General features: G+C 41.2%; 1 protein-coding gene and 1 long non-coding RNA gene across 14 annotated transcripts in view; both read left to right on the top strand.

Moving 5' to 3' along the window:
* Positions 1 to 12,104, top strand: part of LOC121933548 — a 13,194-nt gene extending 1,090 nt beyond the window's left edge. For 2 of the 9 annotated variants that reach the window (XR_006104534.1, XR_006104541.1), the window contains exons 2-5: positions 2,595 to 2,659; positions 3,274 to 3,339; positions 6,130 to 6,192; positions 11,717 to 12,104. This is a non-coding gene — a long non-coding RNA (uncharacterized LOC121933548). The other 7 variants (XR_006104535.1, XR_006104539.1, XR_006104540.1 and 4 more) reach the window with 7 other exon arrangements.
* A 1,956-nt stretch (positions 12,105 to 14,060) lies between these two features.
* CHD2 (chromodomain helicase DNA binding protein 2) overlaps positions 14,061 to 23,260 on the top strand; it is a 50,846-nt gene continuing 41,646 nt past the window's right edge. For 2 of the 5 annotated variants that reach the window (XM_042472576.1, XM_042472572.1), the window contains exon 1: positions 14,062 to 15,144. In XM_042472576.1, the coding sequence (XP_042328510.1) occupies positions 15,077 to 15,144 (68 nt within the window). In that variant the 5' untranslated portion in view covers positions 14,062 to 15,076. Of the gene's footprint in view, positions 15,145 to 23,260 lie in introns of all 5 variants that reach the window. The other 3 variants (XM_042472577.1, XM_042472575.1, XM_042472573.1) reach the window with 2 other exon arrangements.

The raw sequence follows: 23,260 nt of genomic DNA, 5'->3' as shown, positions 1-23,260 counted from the left end.
GGGGGGTTGGTTTTTAATGGGGAGGGGGTCTAAGGAGTCTGAAAGCCTGGAAAGGGGGAGAGAAGGGAAAATGGTCATTATTATTATCATTATAAACACCCCCCCCCCCTTAGTTTCTCCTTTTCTTATTTTCATGGTGTGTTTAAAGAACCCACATTAGTTGGAATTGAATTGATTCTAGATATTTTTTGGGGGGGGTTCAGATGCCTTGAGCCTTGAAGGGGGAGAGAAAGAGAGTAAAATTAGTATTATTATTATTATTATTATTATTATTAACACACACACCCCTCTTGACTTTACTTTGGTTATTTTCAGTGGACTTAAAACTCCACATTTGTCACAATCTGAATTGTGTGGTTTTTTTTGGGGGGGGGGGCATTCACGACTAAAATCCAAGGCTGTAAGTGGAGGTTATTTTGGGGAGGTGGGCTGCTTTCCCTTTGTGTCTCAATTGGAGTGGGGTGTGGACTCCCCATTCCCAATTGAGCCCCCCAATTCGAATCAAAAGGAGAGCTGGGTGCGGATCCTGACATTGAAGGAGGCTTCTTCGTGTATCATCCTCACAACCACAACCACAGCCGCCATTGGGAACTGCAGCTTGCTCTGTCTTCTTGCCCACCCCTCCTTCCCTCCTTCCCTTCCTCTCAGATCCTCTGCATCAGAAATTTGGGGGTCCTTGCACCCCAAACCTATATGGCAAGCTCACCCTATATACATGTGTGTCTATGGGGGGGTCTTTGTGTATTGTTTTTCTTCCTACAGAAGACCCCACCAGAAGAAGAAGTAGAAGAAGAGAGAGGAATGGATGGAGGAGGACGCTTGGCCGCCCCAATGCAGCATTTATATGGGGTGGGGTGAGGGTCTGCAGCAAATGGAGGACAACACCACCACCGCCATCTCCCACCCTCCTAAAATATTTGGGGAGGAGGAGGGGGGGGGAGAAAAAGGTGCATTGTGGTTCCTTATAGGTCCTGAGCACTTTAAAGGGGTGGCTGCTGTTCTTCTTTGGTCCTTGGAGGAGGAGGAGAAGAAGAAGAAGGGGAAGCAGGGCTCTCTCTTTGCTGTAAGAACAAAAGACGCCATGTCTGTCTCTTCCTCTCATATATAAAACCTGTTTTTTCCCCTTATTTCCAGGGTGTTGGCTTTTAACTCTTTGTCAACTAGTTCTAGGGAGGCAAGCTGGAGAAAAGGCTGATCTCTTTCTTTGTGGTGAAAACAGACATCTGTATCTATATCTATATCTATATATGCATTAGCTCAGAGAAAGAGGTTGTTTGTGAGTGTTGTTTCAGCCAGGAAGCTGCAGTCACTGGTTTCCATCTTCTGAGGTTGTGGCAAAGTGCTTTTCGGCGCGCAAAGCTTTGAGGTTTGTGATGAAATACGTAAGTTGACTTAAAAAATACAGAAACCTCCTGCGTCTGTGCCATTTGTATAATTCAGTATACTTCTGTATAAGAGCCAGTGTCCGTGGCGTTGAGCTAGATGGATATAACAAGCAAGTAGTTTAAAAGTTACCGAAGGCGTTTCTCCTTGTGGTCTTGTTCTTACTTGGTTGGGATTTCCTGGCGTTGTCCTTACGGTAAATCTTAATTCTTAAAAGAGCTCAGTTTGTTGAATTTCTAGTGTATGCTTCATTGGTTTAGTTAGCAGTTACTGTTTTGTGACCTCTAGAAGTCTTCAAATCTTGGGTGTTGCGACTTCCAATTAGACATTTCTGTTTTTTGGACGGTCTTCACCGATGTTTTGATCGATTGTTTTGTCAACTGACCCAGTCCTTACCTTGAAATGTTTGTTTCTTTTCCATTTAAGTGTCCCATTGAAGGTGTCTTAGACCTTGAGTGACTTAAGAAGTTTAGCAGAGAAGAGAATTCTAGCAGCCATTGACTATATTTTTAGCTTGTTAGTAGGGTTATTTTTGAAAGCCATTGGCGCCCGACTGGTTTGAGTTGATGGCAGAAAAGCAATGGTCTTGCAGCAAGTTGGCTTTTATTCCTGAGATAAACGTATTTTTATGGATCAGGATCGATTATAAAACTGTGGAGCTGACCTTGTAATTTTCCAGAAAGGCTGGAAAGTTCTAGGCTGTTTTGCTTTGGATAAAAATAACTGTCACCAAGGTATATAAAGACCTTTTATATCAATGCATTTGAGTGGAGCTGAAGTCGGACGTCAGGATTGTAGAATTCAAACCAGGTAGAAAATAATGGCTGGTGGTATCTAGGTACTATACTTTAATCCATGATTTCAAATAGTAGAAGTTTTCTAAATGTGTGTGTAGTTGTTTGGATGTTGTTGGTAATTCAGAAGTATAAACATATTTGATTTCTCCTTCCAGTAACCTTCCATCTGGCTAAAACGTTGCTTTGGGGATAAATGTCCATAATAACACCTCCCTCATGTTTTGTCTTATGCGAAGGGGAAAATACCATAGATCCCTTTATGCTTCCTTTGAATAGTGTGACAAATAGTTTTAATACATGGTCTGACTTTGACATAACGTTCCGTATTTTGTTTCATGTTTTGATACATCTTATCTCATGGTGGCAAAACGTTAAACATTTTTCATTAAATCAAACATCTTTTGCTTTGTTTAGGTATTCTTTGAATGTTCAGAAGTTGCGTAACTAATGGCTTTCAAGAGCTGCAGAGAATTATTAAGGTAAGAATCGCTTGAACTGGCTTTAATGGTTGCTTTCTGTTTGAAGTAGACATTTCCTTTCTATTTAATTTCTCACAACAAAGTTCTGTCCTGCTAAACCTGAATTGAGTGTGAACATTTATTTTTAGAGGAATGAAAGCAGGATGAATTGTATTATTTCTTTAACAAAACAAATTGTAAAAATGCCTTTCTTGAAACAAGCCCTATTGATTTCACTGAATATATTTCTAATACGTTTAAACATGCAAAGTTAACCTTTGGAATTTTATTACTTCCGAATAAAAAGGTTGAGGTTCATATTGCTACTTCAGAAGTAAATACACACTTTCAGTGGCTTGAACAAAGATGATTAAAGGCATTGTCGTGGGAAATGAAAGGCAACTTTAAATGCCGAAGCCACCTTTAGAGAAATCAACGCCATGCGTAACGTACTGCAATCTAATACACTTCAGTACAATTTCTGGAGACATAGGGTCTATCCATAGCTTTTTTTTCTCCATGAAAAATATTTTGCTATTCATTAGAGGTAGCTGCTATAATGTGCTAAACATCACAGTTGTTACTCCTCAGTTGGACACCACTCTTTAACACAAGCTTTCAACTTCTCTTTAAAGATTGCATCAGGTTTTGGGAACAGAAGATTCAGCAGGACCCAGGAGAAAACAAGTTAATTGCTTAAGGTATGTTTATTTACACTTGAATAATACAGATGCTTTTCTGTCTTCATTTATTTTCAACCTTCAAACTTGACAGAGTCCACACTTTTTGTTTCCATGGCTGAGTTGCAGCATTAGCCACTTTCCAGTTTAGAGCTCATTCTCCATAAGACTGTCTTGTCTGCTAAAAACTCCCAATTCTCAAGACACGATACCTTCAGTAATCTGAGATTTCTTAATGTATTGCATTAACATATACACACCTGGTGACCGTAACAAATATGCTCAGCTACTTACTTCTGTTAGTTTAACAGGAAATACACTCTACAATACTGTAAACGTACCTCTGCTTTGCTTAATACAATGTTGGTTGGTTTTGAACGTGTAGTTTTAAAATATTTCTGCTGTGTGACACATTAAAATGAGATATTTTATCAAGTGTCACATAGATTTTGCACTCCCAAGTCAATTTTAAGTTTCAGAATATATTTAATACATTTAAAGCCTTTAACATTTATTATCACCGCAGCAAAAGAAAATGTTGCTTTGCTCAGGAATGGCTAAAGTTTGATAATCTTGTTTTAAAATGTATCAATACATTTAGTACAGGTTAGTCCATTAATGTGACTGAAAGTTATTTACTTTTCAGTTAATGTATATCTTGCAAATTGTGAATTTGGCTTTGTCCTTCTAAGAGGAAATTGTTGTAGGAAAGTGTGTTTGGATTATGCTGTTACTTTCACCCAAATATCTGGTTCCTTTATTCATCCAGAGTCGGGAACATTGCAAAAAGAAAAACCTACAACAGCTTTAGTTTATGGAAATTCCTTTAGAACAGCAGAACCCTGCAGAATTTTAGGTTAACTCCCATAATGTGACAATACATTGAAAAATACCTTGCTACAAAGGATGTGCATGGAAACAGGAAAATAAATGCCATGGGTTTCATGCGTTTTGCTGTGTCTCATAGCTTGCTGAAGAGCCATTAAGGACTCTTCAGCCAGGCTAAAGAGCCACTTAATACCTCTTTGGCCATTTATGCCATAAACAATCTAATGTTGCTTGGAAATCTCTGATCTGCCAGTGCTGATTTTGGGGGGAAAGAAAATAATCAGCCTGTGAAAAATCATGAAGGTCGGAATCTCATTGGATCCTGTTATGTTTGCCAGAATGTCTGGTGCCTTCCTTCATCAAGCAGTCTCCAATGTGCCATGAAAATTTGTTCTGGAGGACTGGGAAGACCTTTTGGACAGGGTTTTGGTGCATGAAAAGCTCCTTGGGAGGAAGAAGAAAACCCTTAGTTTTAGGATACCAAAGTATTTGGATCTTATTTTAGTGAGGTCTGCTACAGTCATAACTAGTTATATGTGTATCAGCAATTTGGATTTCCTGTTTAATCTTTTTCTTCCTCCGATCTCTAAAGCCAGATGTTTTGAACAATGAAATGCAGAGAGAAATACACAAGTAGATCGTCGGTTTAATTAACCTGCTAAAAATGTAGTTCTGAGGACAATTACCTGAAAATTATGTGACTGTGCAATTTGGTTCAGGAAAAAAGTGCTCTGGAACAGGAGCCTGATCTGTGTTTGGTTTTCAGTCGAACCAGTTAAGCAAGCCCAGTGTTGACTTTGGCACACAAATAGATTCTGGTGTATTATATCCTTGCCACAAATTGGCAGCGGTTATCTAAAATACACCTTTCCAAAATCAACGTTTACTCCTAAGTCAGGGAACAGTTGAAGGACCAAAGTATCTGTAGTGGTTTACACTTGATTTGATTTGCCCAAAGGCTTTGCTCTAGTCTTTGAGCCATTGATAGCCAGTCCCTGTTGAGTTTCCAGGAAGGAAAGAAAGAAACAACTGTGGTCAATGGACACAAGTGCAGGGATGGTCAGTCTTGGTCAAATTGGGGGAAAGTAATTACTGGTTGCCCATACCAGATAGCCTAAGAAATGCACCTGAGCTTATTCTCTTCCTCATGGAGGACCTAGTTTTGATGCTGTTTGAAATGCATCCTACCCAATATATCAAACGTGGAAGCTTTTAAGTACCCCTTGGGATGGGTTTTCCAGTCTAGCAGCATTGCATTGAAAATTATGCCTGCAAAAAATTGCCCCAGTATCAGAACAGCCCTAATAGCAGCAGTAAAAACATATTTGCACCTTGCTTTAGTGGAAAAGATAATGGCTTCTGATAGAGGTGTCATAAACACAATGTTAGCATTGCGAAGTCTGTAATTTAGCCAGCTTTGTGATTTGCTGGTGGTGTTGTGATGCTTAAGCTAGTTAGCTTCCTGATAGATTTGAACTTGATAATGCTAAAACACTTCTTTTTTTCTGTTCTGCTGCTAAGAGTAAAACAGGAAGTAGGTTTATGCGATAAGAAAGGTCTACGTTTTGGTGGTGTAAGCTTTAGTGGGGGAAAGCCTCTCCTGATGCTTCAACATTTTTAGGTGTAGTTTATGTAGGTTTGAGTTGATATCTGTTGGAGCATAAAATTTTGGGACCAAATGATAAAATGGTTACATGTAGGTCATAGTCTTAAATTTAGGTGGAAGCCACATCAGTTGAGATCACAGGTTGACTTATGAGTAAATGTAGACAACGGTAATATTGCTGTGTAAAACAATTCGTTGTTTCTAAACAGAATCTAGTTTGAAAATACCTCTATTAGGAGCAACCAAAATGCTACAAAATGCATTTTGGTTGTTTGTAATTCATGTTTTACTCAACTGTGGATATTGTTTTTCCTCATGGAGTGGCATTGTTACCTTTGTCTTTCGCTGAATCTTGTATGTTTACCCTCTTTCACCAGATTTGAAGAATGGATGTGCTGAAGAATGGGTGCATGAAATGCTCGATACTCACTGAAGCACTGGTAAGTTGCTTTAAGTCATCTGTATTAAGTAACTGTTTTTGTAGTTGTATGTTTTGGAGTAAAATTGTCTTTCGTTATGAAATTTTGGATTAAATTAGCCATTCTTCAAAGACATTTGCAGTAGAGTCAAGTGGTAAACTTTCTGGAGTGAATCTTTGTAAGCTAGCAGTAAGGGAACTACATTTTTGAATATGCATTTTTGCAAAGACTCTGTGCACAAAGGGTAGCATTTTGGGAAGAAATGTCCAGGTTAGCCTTCTTAACAGACTAATTTTAAATATACATAATTAAAAAAAATGGAAAGTAGTCACTGCGTCCCCAATTTATAGCCAGAATGATTCACTTCAGCAAAGGTTTTACTTTTTATTTTCTTTGCCAACTGTAGAAAAGCCAAGGTCTAGTTTATCCAAGTTATGCTTTGATACATGGGGTGCATTCTGGTTATTGGCTGTTGATGTGTGTGCTCCAGTGGGCCCTCCATGCAGACAACTACATCCCATATTATCCAGTAACAGCAATGTGAACATGCATGCTTCAGTGCATGCACATTGCCACCATTAAGTAATATGGGGCATGGCAATCCACGGGCGGTCAGATTAATGGATCTGAAGCCTGCCAGTAAGGAGGGCCCACTGGATGGGACAACTAAACCACTTAGCAGCCACTATTTTAGAGAACTGGAAGGTGGTCTTAACGTACACACACACTGAGATAATCCAAAATTCATAATTGTGCCATCATGACAATGAATTTATTTGCATATTGGCTTGTATTTGTATGTTGGATAGATGTTGTGCAGTGATAAATGGACAAGATGCCATGCTAACATTTCTAAGTGCTAAAACAGTCAGGCTTTACTTCCTTCCTTCCTCTGGCTACAAAGGCTTGATTTAAAAGACCAACACTGTGTTCCAAGTGTATGCCTTTTCAAAATAATTTGACAGTATGGTTCTCTGTGTATAGGGAACCATTCATATTCTCCTGCTTCAAGATAGTTCTTCAGTGGGGTGGCCCCTTCAAACAGCATTTCCCACATGGTGATATATTCTGTCAGAATGGTCCACTTCATGGAGAAGGTGAATGATATGCCTCATTAATCCTACATTTGAATCAGTATGAGGAAGCCCAGTACAGACTATTGGAATTCCCCAGTCTGTTGCCTCTATATGTCTTGGACTCAACCTCTGACATCTTCACCTGTGAGATGCGAGTGAAGGTGAAGGAGGATTGTAGTCCAGTACACCTAAAGGCTGCAGTTTGAGGAGGTTTGCTCCAGGAGGAGGGACACTCAAGAAGTGCAATTTAGAGTAGCTCTTCCTCAGAAGCTGTTATATGGCTGTCTCCTCCTTTGCTTAATTAAACTTCTTTTGTATGGCACAGTTTTTCTTGACCTTTTCCTCATTAGTAGTGACACTAGTTCATCTATTTTAGGGTACCACAGTAGTCTTAATAGGTTTATTGAGGAAATCCATATATATATGGATTCAAGATTGATAACTTCTTGATAACTTCAGCTCATAATAAGAATATAATTGGTTACGCAAGCATGTTTTGGATATTTTATTCAGCAGTGGTATCATAATTCAAAAAGAAGGTAGCCCCCCCCCCCACTGAGGTTCCGAGGCCACTGCTGTCAATCCAGTGAATGCAATGTACCACAATCTCATTGGACAAAGCAAGAGATAAGAGACACATGTGGAGCCAGTAACTCAAGCATGTGGTTGATCACTGCACAAAACTTGAAGCGCTCTGTTTTTGTGTATATGTATTCTTGATTAAAATAACATTTAAAAACTGAGTTATGTTCTTTTCTGTCAAGCTAATATAAATAAAAGAATGTAATATAAGCGAAAGGATAAATACTTGGAACCCACTGTATTAACTGGTTTTTTAGTCTAGGTTTGCCCGGGCTTCCATGAATTCCACCTCTATAGTTTCATGTGGTTGGAGGTTGTGTCCTGAAGCCTCTTTTATTCCAGAACTAGGGCTTTTATCCAGATTTGTTAGCTGTGAGTTAAACAATATTGCAGTTGAGTTCCTCTAGGCTAGTGGTCTCGAAATGTTCTCCCTTGAGGATTTCCTTTTCCACATCATATCTGCTGAGCAATCCATATATTGCCATAGATTCTGATGCAGGTACTAGGGTAGGCAGCTAGTTGGCCTAACCTGTTGGATCACATAACTGCCCACATGAACAGCCTGCATGCCTTAGAACTTGCTTCACACTCTTTTGTAGCTGTCTAGTGAAGGCAGGTTTGGGAATGGTGCACTTACTCAGGATCTCACCATCTTTTCTACTGCCTTGCCCAAAAATTCAAAATGGCGCATGCCAGAGACTGAAAACCACTGCTTTAAACATGGTTTCCCTTTGTGTTCTCCGCCTATCCCTCCCTTCCACCTTTTTCTTTTTCTGTAATCCTGTTTTCCCCAAGAGACTACCTGTTTCTAACAAGCCCAGGGCTTTATTTCTTTGAGCATCTTAGTTTTGTAGCCCATTCCTTGGGTTTCTCCAGTTCCATGTTGTCTGGTCTAAGAAAGTTCTCTGGGGAACCCTATTTTCTAGCAGCAGTTAGTAATACTGAAACCTGTGTTTACCTTTAATGTTGTGGAAGAATCTCAGCTTAATGATAGGAGTCAAACACAGACCTTAATTTCCTTCTAAGAAAGATTTGCGTATTTACTCAACTGTGCAAATCTGAACACCCAGACCCCAGATACAGTTTTCAACTGTCAGTAGAAAGCAAAGAAGTGGTGCTCAGATGATACCCTTTTTAGGAAGAGTGGCTATACGACATAGCCTCCTAAAATACTTGGCCACGTGCATTTGAAATGCTGCTGGGTTCCTTTATGAAACCCTTTGTCATTGCTTGGTAATGTTGTCCACCCATAAACTTGGCTGGAGAACGTTTAGCCACAGCAGCTTTGTCATTCTGAAAGTACTAAATAGCACTTTCAGACAAACGCAGAATGTGCTCATTGTTTAAAATCAGGGCACCTTGGAGGGTTATTAAAAATAGTTTTACTCTTAAGAACTCGTAAAAGAATGCTAATTTTTCAAAGCAAAAATCTTGTGGAGATAATAGAAGCAAACAAAGATCTATTTGAGATACCATAAGAAGCTTATCTTTCCTATTTGTTGTAGGACTTATTGAACCACAATAAAGTGTTTCAAAACAAAGTGGGTACAACCTCTCAGAAGAGGTTTGTCCTCCTGTTGAGTAGTTAGTGCTGAATCATGAAAAGAGAATGCGTGGTAAACTCTGGATTTTTCAGATAAGAAACATACATACATTGAAAGCCTATATCTTGAATTTGGCAATTCGTCTCTTTATCGTGGGGCATTCTAAAACGTATCACTGTGGCCATATTTGGCCTCTGTTCTTGAGAAAAAGGCATGGAGCACAGCTATTTTTGGAATGCAGTGTCTTTTGTTTTAAAGCACATTCAAAAGCCCCTTTCTTAAGTCAGAGCGAATTATAGTATTATGTGGATAGTATAGGTACCAGTTAATGTTTCAGTATAAACTAAGGCTTGGGTGTTTTTCCCCCCCAAAAGCTTCAACACTTCAATGTCCTAAGGTTCCCAACATAAAAAATTTGTTGGTTGCCTCTCATATCAACCTATAGCTTTGGTGCTCCCAAACTAATTAATTTAACATGGCTGAATGCCTAGTTGGCAGAATTAGACCAAACCTGATGATGATTTGGATGGGTTTTTCATTTGAGTAATATGTCAGCAATAACTTTTTTGAAACTACCCAAAATAACATTTTTTGAAAGAGAGATTTGAAACTCATACAAAGGGTGCAGACTTCTTACGAACTCCACCAGAGCATCTTTGATACACTATAGAAATCACAACTCCATCATTAGTTGTAACACTGTGGTCTCATTTAGGTAATCCTGTTGGGTCTGCCAGATCTAAACGGGGAAGATTTTCAGAAAAGCTATTCCAGTGGTGGACATTTTATGCTCTTGGGATGCTCCAGCCCTAGCCTCACCCACTTTAATTGTTTGCTTGTTGCATTTTGGGCGCTTCCATGTTCTGAGCAACCTCCTGGCCTTGCAGTTGTTGAAGATGTTCTTCAACATTTGTGAGAACATGCCAAGACAGTGCCACCGAGAAGACTCTGTGCCAACATGGTTTCTTAAATTAGTTTTGATTTGACATTTCTTGAATTTGCATTTTCAAGAAGATTTGATGCCTGGGAACACAAGAACTTCAAAAAACATTGTTAGATTAGCAAAATGACATTACTTTCATGGACTTCCTAAAGATGTTTCCAGTATATGGCCCTCATCTCTTGGATATTATCTCTTGAGGATCTGGTTACACCAAGTAGAACAGATGAATACAGTTAAGAACTGGTCAGGAAGAAAGGCAGATATGGAGGGGTTTCAATGCCAAGATGATGAGAACAACCAGCTGCCCAAAGTTGGTAGTCCAGAGACAAATGACCTGAAATTAAAATAGCGTTCAAGTGGCAAGTTACCCTTTTAAGAGAGTAACTTAGAAGGGAATACTGTTTTATCATAAGACTCCTGTATAGTCATAATAGGCTTGTCCATTTGCTGACAAGGATCAAATTAAAACAAAGGAATTTATTTTGTATACCTATTCTGTTTGTTACTTAAAGCTCTACACATTTTGTGTATCTTTGTAGGTAGCCAAAAACCAAGCTGAGATCAAATTTGTATATAACGTGGAGCGAAAGTATCTACCCAGTACCTCTCAGGTTCTGCCAGATCCCTGTTAAAGTACTTAGCATGGTTCCTTTAGCCATACTTTATTGCTTCTTGAAGTTTCAATGTGATTTTTGTTCTTTGAAAACTTAAGTTTGCTGTATCAATGATCAATTATTTGGCTATACATATAGCCTACAGAGGTCAGAGCCAGTAGTGCTGAAGCGCTCCTACAGTGAGCTATAATGCCAATCCTAAGAGTTTGGGAAGAGATGTATTCTGCTATGAGGTTTACAGGAAGAAGCTCTTGGTCCATATAGCCCATTATTGTCAACTGATGGTGATCTCAGTGGCATTTCATGCACATAGCTTTTCTGGAGATCTTCCCTGTTGGGTTCTCATCCAAGTATTGACCAGGTTTAACCACTTTCAGCTTCCAAAATCAGACAGGATTTGGCTTGTTTGAGGTGGTACAGTGGCAGTATCCAATGGCCACATGGAAAGTGGCAATGATGTTTCTTTACAGATATTGAAGAGTCTTTGAACTGCTATGCCCCTTACATCATTTTGTAATCATTAAACCTCTGCCCAGAGCTAATACTGGTATTTCACATAGTAGCATCGGTTCAGAGTTTTGAATTATATCAGGGCCTATCATCTTTCCCTATAGCAGAAAACAGGGAGCAAAGTATTCATTTTTATCTGGCATGGCGAATGTTGACGACATTACTTCATTTCTTTTAAAACATACTGAAAATGTGTTCAATGTTGGGTTGTTTAGTTTAAGGATTAAAATCAACTGTATTCCAACAGAATTTTTTTCTTTTAATGTTTTTATAAAGAGTCCAGACAAAGGAAGAATCCCAAAGGGAGGCCACCAGTTCCAAATCAAGATGGCTGACTGAGGGGTTGAGGAAATGAACTAAGGCATGGTTGCTGAGTATGTCCATCCAAGACAGGGGCCCTTTAGCATGGACCACGGTGGTACCTATACCAGAGAAGATGGGGGCCAAAGAGGATCTGATAAGGGATTATTATTAAATAATAATAATAATAATTAAATTATTCCTCTTGTATTAGAGCTCACTTGGGGTGGGTGAAGGGGTCGAAAGGGGCGGCTCGCTTGTTTAAACCAGGAATGTATGGATGTATATATTTGTCCCTGATTTACTGGGAAGATGTGCAATGCTGTTTTACATGGCTTAAATAAAAGTGTTTTTTACAGTTTTATTCTTGTTTGTCGTCTTTCAGGCCAAAAGTTTCTTGATTCGTAATCTTCTCCTTGCATATGATTTTGGACAAGGACTGTGTGATCTATTGAGCCAATGTTCAGTTTCACAAGATGCGATTTTGAATGCTTATATTTCAGTGTATTTACTTTGCTTTTAAGTTCCCAATAAGATTATATTCTTGGTTGGGGGAATATTTTTTGTGTTCCTGATGGCAAAAGTGTGTGCTCTCATATAATTTTTTAAAGATTTATTTTGGTCTGGTAGATGAGGGTTCAATGATGGCGGATGTCACAAAGCATGAGTGAATTGGCACAGCTCTTAGAATGGTACAAATGTGGTGATGTGCTCAGGGCCACATACACACACACTGTGGCCTGTAGACTTCTAACTGCTCAAAGGTTGGATGGGTATTGTAAAACCCATTGCCTAAACACCAATTTGACTTCCTATTGGGTCTCATAATCCTAGTCATGCTTAAATGTATATTAAATGTGTTATTGTTTGAACAAATGCCCATTGCGTTTATGACCCCGTTGTATTGTGATGTCTGTTTACCCTCACTAGCTGGATTAAGAAGCTAGGCTGAGTCTATCTCTGTTGTGGGTAACCTTAATTTCTTTGTGTCACTATCTTCTGCTACTTCATCCCAAATAACCTGCATCAATGGTGGTTGAGGAGACAAATGATTTTGGGGTACAAGGTTCATCTCTTTCCAACATATTGAGGACATGACATTGCTTTATGGGAACTAAGACTAAAATGCCATTGTAATGTTGTATGATGACTCTTAATTGGGAATAGGGTTTGTTTCTTGAATGTTGCCCATTTACTCTTCTTAAAGAGTGACTTGGTCCTGTGTTATTAGCTTAACGGATAGTTTAGGTCTAGACAGAAGACCCAGTGGAATTCCTTAGATGTTCAATGTTGGTTGAGATACTAACATTGTCGTTCTACTCATGTAGAATATGTATGTTGACCATGAATGTAGACCATGTATGTTGATGAGTTTGGAGACTTCAAGGATAGCAGACAAAATCCTCAGACTGATGGCTTGAACATGTGCCTATGGGTTGGATTGATGATTTTGGGGAACTTCCAACCAATGACTGGTCCTAGTGATAGACCTTCAACCTGTTTGGACCTTCTGATTTGTTAACTTGGGTCAAGGTTCTCGTCTGAATAAAGCGGATCACACTAAATGCGTAACTCTTCCTTCGCCGAGGAAGTAGTCACTGGACAAAGAAGCCCTTCTGATGCCCTCACCCATGGCATCTCAAAGGGTTCTGTTACGCCTTGACCGTTGGCCTTGGAGTGTCACTAAACTACTGACCTTTTGAAGAAATGTCTTACAAGACCATGTGTTGAGGACGAATAGCTCTTTGAAGCCTGTCAACTTGGAACGCCATGGCGACCATGTTGCCCTCGCCAAGCGGCGCCACTAGAGAGGCGCTGTTGAGTCCAAAGGGCTGATGAGCCATTCCTCTTCCCTCTGTGTTGGGATTGCTTCCACAGCCAATGGCGCTTGGACGCCCATCCGAATGGCCAAACCATTCATTCCCTTTCTTCCAAAGTTACCCTTTGAGGGGTCTTGACCAAGGCGTGTAGTTCCCATCCATCTACCCCAAGGGCCACTGGTCCCAGCCATAGCCTTCCAAAATGGCTTCCCTTCCCTCCACTTCCTGTCCAAGGAGGAAGTCAAGAGGAGCCCCAAGGCTTTCTAGCCCATCCTCTCCAATGAATTCTTGGCTTAGCAAGGGCCAGATGGGGTTAAAGATGCCCCCCTCCATCCATGGAGGAGAAGATGATGGTGATGATGATGGGGATGGGGGCACTGCTCCCCTAAACTGGAGGCTCTCTCCCTCTTCCTCTCTATATTTTTGGGTGGAAATGAAGGGGTGGGTCTATGGTACATCACCTGAGTTGTGGGGTAAATGTAGAGAGTGTCAATCAAAGGCAAGGGAGAGGGAGCTCAGAGCTGGGAAGAAAGCTCTCGATGGCGGCGGTGCCTTGGAGAGGGCTGCTGCTGCCTTTGCCTTGCGCTTCTGCTTCCCCCCCGGCGCCACTTTGGAGCAACTTTGCCTAACTTTGGGGCACCTTTGGGGGGCTTTGGGGACCCCTGGCATCTGGAGAGGACCCTCCTGGGCCAGATCGAGCCTTTGGGGGCCCAAAAGAAGCCCCCTTTGCCTTCCTCTGGCTTTGCAAAGGAAGGTCGTTGTTTTTTCCTCCAGCTTGGAAGCAGCCATGGCGCACCTCCATTTTGGTGCGCGCTCTTGGTGAGCTTTTTCCACCGGCTCTTTTCCTTTTTTCCCTTTCATTCATCCTCCCTTTTGGAGATTGATCTTTTAAAATCGAACCCTGATATTGAGATATAGATAATATTTTTTGCAAAATCCTCTTTTTTTGTTGCTGCTGCTGCTTCCCTCCCTCCTTTGCTTCCAAAGCTTTGGGGAGCTCCTGTGTTTTTTCCCACGACCTGAAACTCAGATCAGGTTAAGCCTGGGTCCTCCAATATTGTTTTGGGGGCAATTATTAACGAATTTACCTTTTTATTTTTGGGAACACCTTCGATTGATTTGTCCTCGCCGCTTTGCAACGACGACGCCATCCAGAAAGCAAAGCCTGGGCTCCTTTCCTCTCCAAGGGCTGACTTTGGGAAACTTTGGAGAGAGGATGCTCCCTGGGGCTGGCTGCCCTCCTTCCCCTCTTTTTCACCCCAAATACAGTTTTAATTTCCCTAATCCTTTTCTTTTTTAATACCTTTTTTGCATGCTTGCAAGGAACCCTCGCAGCAGCAGCAGCAGCAGCTTCAGGATCTTTTTGTTCTTGCAAAACCGAAAGCTTTGCCTTTCCTTTGGGGAACCTTTTTTACCTTTCGTTCAACTTTGCGTTGACAAGTAAATACCTGGCCAAGAAGACATCAAACCGAGGCACCTTTTTCCTTATTTTTTAAACCTTTTGAGAATTTAAAAGATGATGAGAAACACCGAGAAATGCCAAGGCGAGGAGGAGGAGGGTTCATGCCAGAGCAATCCTTCCAGGTATGATCTCTTTCCCACTTTTTAACCCAATTTCTTCTTCCTTTGCTTCCCTTTTGACAGCTCTTTGGAGAGGACCATCCACAGAGAAGGAAATAATAAAGATATAATATTTTGATTTCTCCTTTTTTCTATAGGAATGACCTTGAGGTTGCAAAGATGCCACACCCTAAGAATATTTTTCCTCTCTCCTTTTATTTTGGGTGTAATTTTTGGGGAGTAGCAATTTCTGAAGGTTGTTGTCACGCTTTGCAAGGCCCCAGTGCCATCCATAGTCAGGAAAGCCAAAATGGTAAAGGCACCTTTCTACAGATTGAACTGGCTCTAAGGCATCTTTTTGGGGATGTTTGACTGGATTTTGAGAGGTTTTGTGCTGGGATAAAAGCAAATGACCTTCCCTCTGTTTAGCTGCTTGCTGCTGCATTGCACCATTTTAGATACAACTTACAACAAGAGGATTTTTCTCTTCTCTTGTTGTTTGGTTTCTGTTCGAAAAAGAAAAATATTACCCTTCCCCCAAAAAAGGCCAGAGAAGAAGCCTTATAAATAAGCTATGAAAAAGTTGTATGAATGAAAACAAAAATGTTTATTCTAAAAGGGAAAACACAATATGTTTTGAGAAGGAACCTTTTGCTTCACAATCTGGGTTTAGAGAACTTGGATACTCTTTTGGGGTGTTTTCTTACATTTTGATACACTTTAACCAGACCTTTTTCCTTTCTATTTTTAAACTCACAGCAGCCTGAAAGAGAAATAATCTTAATATTGCAAATGGATTTGTTTAATTTTATTTATTTGAAACCTTACATGTTTTGTTTTTTGCCATCCGCTTCGGTCTGTTGGGGTTTATGGATCCTGGGTTTTGGGAAGCCAAACCAAACAAGTATTTACCATTTACCATTTTTATTTTCATGCTTTTCTTTTTCATTGTGGTATTTAAAAAAAGAAAGCTGGCAGAGAGCCCCTCCTAAATTGAATACCCCTTTTCCTGATCATTTTTCTCTTTTACCACTGAAATCTTTATTTTTAAATATATATATTTTTGATTTTTATAAACCGGAAATTATTATGTTCCAGCAAGAGACTTCATTAATTTTAGATTTTCAGTAATTTAAAGTAAAGCCCCTAAATAGAAAACGTAAGGATGTGCTGCAATTCCAGCAGCATGCTTTGTATTTTTAATATTACAAAATATTGCATTAAAGGTCCAGTATATTGAATTGAAACTCTCAACTGGTTTAGCAGCAGATTGTGATATATATATATATATGTTTTGTTGTTAACAATAATAAGTGTCGACAAGCTTTGTTTCTCTAAATAATTTTAATCTCTTTGAAACAATTCTGTTGTCCGGTTGTCCAAGTCTCAATTGCTGATTTGAAACCAATGTTGATTGGAAACTAAGAAGCTAATATATATAACCAATGATGATTGGATTTTAAAGGAACATGATGGCTAGGCTGAACAAAGGGGGGATTTGAGCATTGCTCTACAAAGCTCAAAATAAAGGCTGTGATACTGAGTTGACTTAGAAATAAGATTGGATTAACCGTCCTTTTTGCCTTTTGGTTGTTACCCTTTTTCTTCCTTTGAGTCTATTATTTGCTTAACCACCCCAGACTTGGTAAGAGATATTAATCTGGTCCTCATTCCTTCCTGCCCTTCATCAGAATTACATTGGCTAATAACAATATTCATTCATGTGAACTGTGGTCAAACAGCAAATCGATCTGTCAATTTTGTGGAAGTTCCTTTTTCCTTCTCTCTGGAGCTGCAGGTTGTCTGACAGGGTTGTGTCTGTCTAATATGCCTTTTCCCTGTGTTTCCTTTTGCCAGGTTTAGGGAGGTGTGTCTCTAGGTAAAGGACTTTTAGGAAGGCATCCGGAAAGTTCTACCCACTTCCTGTTTGTAACTTCCTTTCCGATTTGGGGGCAGGGCCAGGGAGCCAATCATCCATCTGACAGCACCTTGAGGACTGTTGATTGGGGGAGAGGTGTGTGGTTGTGATGGTGGATTGGGGGAAGTGGACAACGTCTCAGTAAACATGTTGGTCAGATAGCAAATCCAATGACATCCAAACCAGGATATCTTTATTGGGTAAACCAAAATGTGTGTGTGTGTATGTGTGTATACATATATATATATATACACAGACACACACACATATAGCAAATCCAATAACATCCAAACCATGATATCTTTATTGGGCACACCGAAATGTGTGTATGTATGTATGTGTGTGTGTGTGTGTGTACACACACACACACACACACATAGCAAATCGGATAACATCCAAACGATACTTTTATTGGACTAACCAAAATGTACACACATATGGAAAATCCAATAACATCCAAACAAGGATTCCTTTATTGGGCCAACATTTTGGTTGGCCCAAGAAAGGTATCATTGGATGAACATCTCAGTAAGAGAGGGATGAGTCTGGTACTCTTCAGCTGATCCAATGCGATTTATTAATTCATTCTTGACATTTGTATCCCACTTTTCCTTCAGTGAGCGCGAAGCAGTCCCGCATGGCTTTCCTCCTCTCCACTTCATCCTCACAATAACCCTGTGAGGTAGAGAGATTTTGGAACCCCTTTGAGACTAATGGCGCCAAAGAAGTTGTAGTATGAGCTTTCATCGATGTTGGGTCCCGAAATAATGTGGTTTGATGCCACTTTTAACTGCCATGGCGCCATCTTACAGAACTTTGTGGTTTGTGGTTTTGTGAGGCACCGGCACTCTTCAGAGAAGCCCAAAGGTCTTCTGAAACTACAAATCCCAGTATCCTATAGGATGGAGCCACAGCACTTAAAGTGGTGTCAAATTGAATTATTTGTACAGTGTAGATGCACCCTCTGCATGGAGGAAGTAGACTAAATCTACAAAACTTCATGCTACAACTTGGTTTTGCTGAGTTAATCTCAAAGGTGTTACAAGAGAACTGGCAAAACCACTTCTGAATATTCCTTGCCTAAGAAAAACCCTATACAATTCATGCGGCGGCCATAAGTCAGCTGGAGACTTGGAAGGCGCACACATGCACACTTGTAGTCCTCTAGTTGCTGAACTACAACTCCCATCATGCTTAATCTTTATCCTTGTTGATAGAGACTGTTGGCAGTTGGAAGTCCAACCGTTTTGGGAAGCCCAACGCTTCCTCAGCCTGCTTCCATTTACAGGGACTTATTCCATCAAGAACATGTCTTACTCTCAGAGAGACTGCTGAGTTCAACTCCTTTGCTACAGCTCTAAAATTAAGATTGTACATTAAATCAACTTTGGAGTAATCTACTTTAACATTTAAATATGTTGGATCTACCAGATGGTACAAGTCATCAAAATTCAAGTTTGTTGAAGGGTGTTTCAGGTACAAGGTGACACTGAACGCTGGTCATGCGCTGCATCAGTTACAGGTTCTTCTAGTTCCATCCTCCTTGAAGTATTTACATAAATGCAAGATTTCCAATCTCTTTATCTCAAAAAAGTGGAGCCTGTAACAAAACCAAGAGTGCTCTGAGGTGTTAATGCTTTTTATCTATCAGGAATATTGAATGTAAAGCTGTGTTGATTTACTCAACAACCAAAGTTGTCAAGGTTATGGCGCACACACTATAGCTACATAGATGTATATAGATGTGGACCATTAACTCATTAGATTTCTATTGCACTTGGTATCAAAACCTTTTTAGTGGTTTACAGTCTAAATATAAAGCCAAAACAAGATATATAACTGTGGTGGGAATCACGTAGCCCTTTGGATGAATTCAGTGTGAGCATCTCTCTGGCTTCTAGATATTGTTGGACTGCCATTCCCATCAGCCTTGGCCACATGTGGGAAGACGGTGGTCCAGTGGCATCCGGGCGACTACAAGTTATTCGACTCGTCCAAGAGCCTTGGGATTGAAAATGTGGTATTGCTCCAACATGGCATTCCTGTTTGCAACCATACAACCCAATCCTAAACACTTCAAAAAAATAGTGGTAAAAGTCCAAGTTTAGCAGTTCTTGTACGGTTGAGGTTGTGCTGTTACTTAGAAGCAAGTTCTAAGTAGGATTTATACCAAGCATACTATGTACAGGATTGGGTCATTCCTAACAAGCGTCGGAGGAATATGATCCAAACCAGCATATACATTTCCTATTGTGCCCCATGTTTATACATATTTACCGATCTGCTTTGCAACTTATAAATATTAGAAAGCGCAGAGTGTAAAAAGAGCACTTTTGCCATGCCTTCAAGCTGGGATCATTTAGCAATCGCTCCTGAGATGGAGCTGTGAGAGCTGAGTGCTGCAGATTTTCTGTGCACACGGAGCATGCAGCTGGAGGCAGCCATTTTATGAAGCCTGATTCATATCCAGGAAGATTTTGAGATGGAAATAAGGGACAAAGCCATACAAGGCGAGGCGAGGTGGAATTACCAGCCTAGAGACTACCTTCTCCCTCTTTTTACTTTGCAGTGCCTTTGACATTTGAGGAGAGGAAAGGGGCCATAGAGGGAGTGGGACTGGGGACAAAAACTAGTGTCTTGCTGCAGGTCTGGGATTGTCACAAAATGGCTGTTCCTTTGTGCCGCATAGCTGACAGGCATATACTGCATTGCACTGTGCGCCCATGGAGAAAAAAAAGCTCAGCAGGAAGTTGCTGGGAGGAAGTTCAAAGGCCATTTTGGGGCTGGACCAAAGCGCTGGTTGGTTTTCGGATGGCTTGGCAACAGGCGGGTTCAGCAGAGGATGCGACGTGTGGCACGCCTGGCCCTCCCTTCGAGATGACATCAGCAAAGCATGTTCTCGTTGCTCACAGCCGTCTGGCTTTTCTCCTCCTCCTCTTGGCAGAAAACAGCTTTCCAAAGCCTGCTCAGCCAACCCAGGAGGAGGAGAGAAAGAGAGAGCAATGTGCTTGCTGGCCTCCACGCTGCTGGAAAAGAAAGGAAGCATGGCAGCGCATTGGCAGATGTGGCTCGGGTTTTGTGGGTTTTTCAGTTTATGTGGCCATGCTCTAGACACATGTATTCCTGACGTTTCGCCAGCATCTATGGCAGACATCGTCAGACCATCTTCAGGCATCTTCCCTGTAGTCCAGTTTTCTCTGAAGATGCCAGCCACAGATGCTGGCAAAACATCAAGAATAAACTCTTCCAGAACATGGCCACAGAGCCTGAGCCTGACCCCCCCCCCCCAAAAAAAAAACCCTAAGGCTGAATCTACACTGCAGCAATAATGTGGCTTGAGACCACTTTAACTGCCCTGGTTCTGTGTTACGGAATTCTGGGAACTGTAGTTTTGGAAGACATTGAGCCTTCTCTGTCAGAGAGCTCTGGTGCCACAATTGAACTATAATTCCTAGGATTCCCTAGCACTGAGCCAGGGCAGTTAAAGTGGTCTCAAACTGGATTATTTCTGCAGTGTGTTTTGGACCTTTGTCTTGGGATACTTGGCTCTAACCTTCCTGTGCTGAATGACGTGTGATGTGTGTGCATATTGAAAATCATGACCGTGGAAACCCATTGGGGGATCTTGAGCAAGTCACACTCTCTCAGCCTCAGAGGATGGCAATGGCAAACCTCCTCTGAACAAATCTTGCCCAGAAAACCCCATGGGTTGCCGCAAGGTGGAAATGACTTGAAGGCGCACAACACCAGCAATAAATCCCTACCCTGCCATGGAAAGCCACTGGTAGGTCACACTGTCTCAGCCCCAGAGGAAGATAATGGCAAACCCACTCTGAACAAATGTTTGCCAAGGAAACCCTGCGGCAAGTGTGCCTTGGCAAAACGACTTGAAGGCACTCAGCAGTAAGAAAGCTAGGTTGCAAACGAACAAAGGGAATTTAAATGTTTGATGCAGAAGGTACCATGCATCTGTGGCAGACTCCTTGCTGTTTTCCTTTGTTACCTCTATAGGGCAATTTTAACGTTTCACAGGCTGCAAATATTGGCTGAGAGAGAAACCTTGTAGTCCTGGACACTTGGCCAGCTATGCATTAAATCAGATTATGCTTGAATGTTTTTGCTTGAATGTAAAATGAGAGCTGTCTGCAACCAGATGTCCTCCAAAGGCTTGTTCTATTGATCTTGCATATATATTCAGGATAGAGCTTGCTTTCTTGAGCAACATTTTCCAGAACCCCCGTGCCATTCTGGTGCAGGGATCTTGGAGTCCCAAAAGGTGCTTTTCCAAGCTCAGATTCGGCATGACACCCATGCTATGGGAAATGCATTTTGCATTTGATAAAATACAGTCTTGCCACTACTTTCCCTCTCCACAAATTGCCCAAAGATACGATTGGGGATTTTGTTCCAGCTGAAATCCTGGACTTAATTCATACTAGCTATATTTGTATGCCTTTGAAATGAAACACTTGGCAGGAGGATTACATGCGTGGGGTGGCTGCACATTGATCTGTTAGTGAACCCAAACGGTTCTGTCTCATCCTTCAATGGTACTCCAGTCACTCTTTCAGTCTCATAGTGAAAGAATTGGTGCAGTCTTTTCTCCATTTTTGGGCACACCTTTCTATTCACCTCTACCAGATTTCTTAAAAGAGACTATAGAGGCAGCCTATCAAGAACCCATTTTGACTTTGGAGATGTAAGAGCTCTGGAATGCTGCTGGGCTTGTTTTATTCCCCTTGATCTTCTGACTTGCTCATTGTTGGCCTTGTGAGTCTATAAATGTGACTGACATATGGCCTCATTTTTATTGTTTGCTCATGGGTCCTGGATGCAAATTATTCTCCCTAATGGCAGCAGGAGCAGCCCTGATGCTGAATCTGGTTTTCCTGGAAAGAGATGTTGATTCATCCTAAATGGCTTTAAGCACCTAGTATGTAGAGAGGTCTTGTAACACCATTGAGACTCACTGAAAGAAAGCAATTGGCAGCATGAACTTTCATAGACTCCAGTGTGCTTCCTCAGATGCATTTGCAAATGCATCTGAGGAAGTAGGCAAGAATTAATTAACCAAGTGCAATCTGCTTTTGGACTTTTGGATTCAGTCTGTAGGAATTAAAGGAAATCACGAAGAAGAGTGAGAAAATGAGACATTTGAAAAGTGGCTTGACTGACTTTACTTAGAAAGGAATTGTACAAGTTAAGGTACTGCCATTTAGCCTCTTGGGTGTAGTGGTTTCAGCGTTGGACTAGGACTCCGGAGACCAGGGTTTGAATCGCAGCTCGGCCATGAAACCCATTGGGTGACCGTGGGCAAGAAGTCACACTCTCTCAGCCTCGGGGAAGGCAGTGGCAAACCTCTGAACAAATCTTGCCAAGAAAACCCCATGATAGGTTCACCTTAGGGCAGTACTTCTCAAATAGTGGGGCGGGCCCCCCAGAGGGGGCGCGAGGCTCTGTAAAGGGGGGCGCGAGGCTCCGTAAAGGTATGTTATGCAGAGGTGTACTACTACTACTAATAATAATAATAATATGTTTTATTTATAGACCGCTATTCCGCAATGATCATAGCGGTGTACAGTAAAAATTGTAATACAATACAAAATACAAGGTGACAGTTAAAGGAGGGAGAAGTCTCGTCCTTCAGGCAGTCCCTGATGTTGCTGGGTCTGCCTGATCGCTCTCTCTGAGGCCAAGATGACAGTTGAAGAGGGAGGGGCCTCTTCCTTCAGGCAGTCCCTAATTATAACAATTTATAGACAAATGATACTATTTACAGTCGCGTGGGGCGCACGAAATGTTTTCTTCTTCCTAGGGGGGGCATGACAGAAAATAATTGAGAAGCACTGCCTTAGGGTCACCATAAGTCAGCAATGACTTGAAGATAACACACACCTATTTTGCCTCTTGGGGTGGTGGGACATGCAACAGGGCCTCTGTTGAGGAATTCTGGACAGGCTCATTCATAGAGGAAGAGATGGCCTTTCTTATATCCTGGACCCCTGCTGCTTAGGGCTTTGTGTGTCAAACCACCGCCTGGAATTGAGATGAGAAGCAAACTGATAGAAGATAAATGGCCTCTATTGTGTGCACTGGATAACAATCTGGATGCGCATGGTATTTATACCCCACCCTTCACCCCTAAAGGCTCTCAGAGAGGCTTACATTGGCCTGATACAGACAGCCAAAATAAAGCTGCTTCGAGTCACAGTGGAGATATGG

The sequence above is a fragment of the Sceloporus undulatus genome, chromosome 6 (assembly GCF_019175285.1).
Source record: "Sceloporus undulatus isolate JIND9_A2432 ecotype Alabama chromosome 6, SceUnd_v1.1, whole genome shotgun sequence".
NCBI classification, from domain to species: Eukaryota; Metazoa; Chordata; class Lepidosauria; order Squamata; family Phrynosomatidae; genus Sceloporus; species Sceloporus undulatus.
The sequence above is the reverse complement of the archived record's forward strand: the minus strand, read 5'-3'. Positions and strand labels throughout refer to the sequence as shown.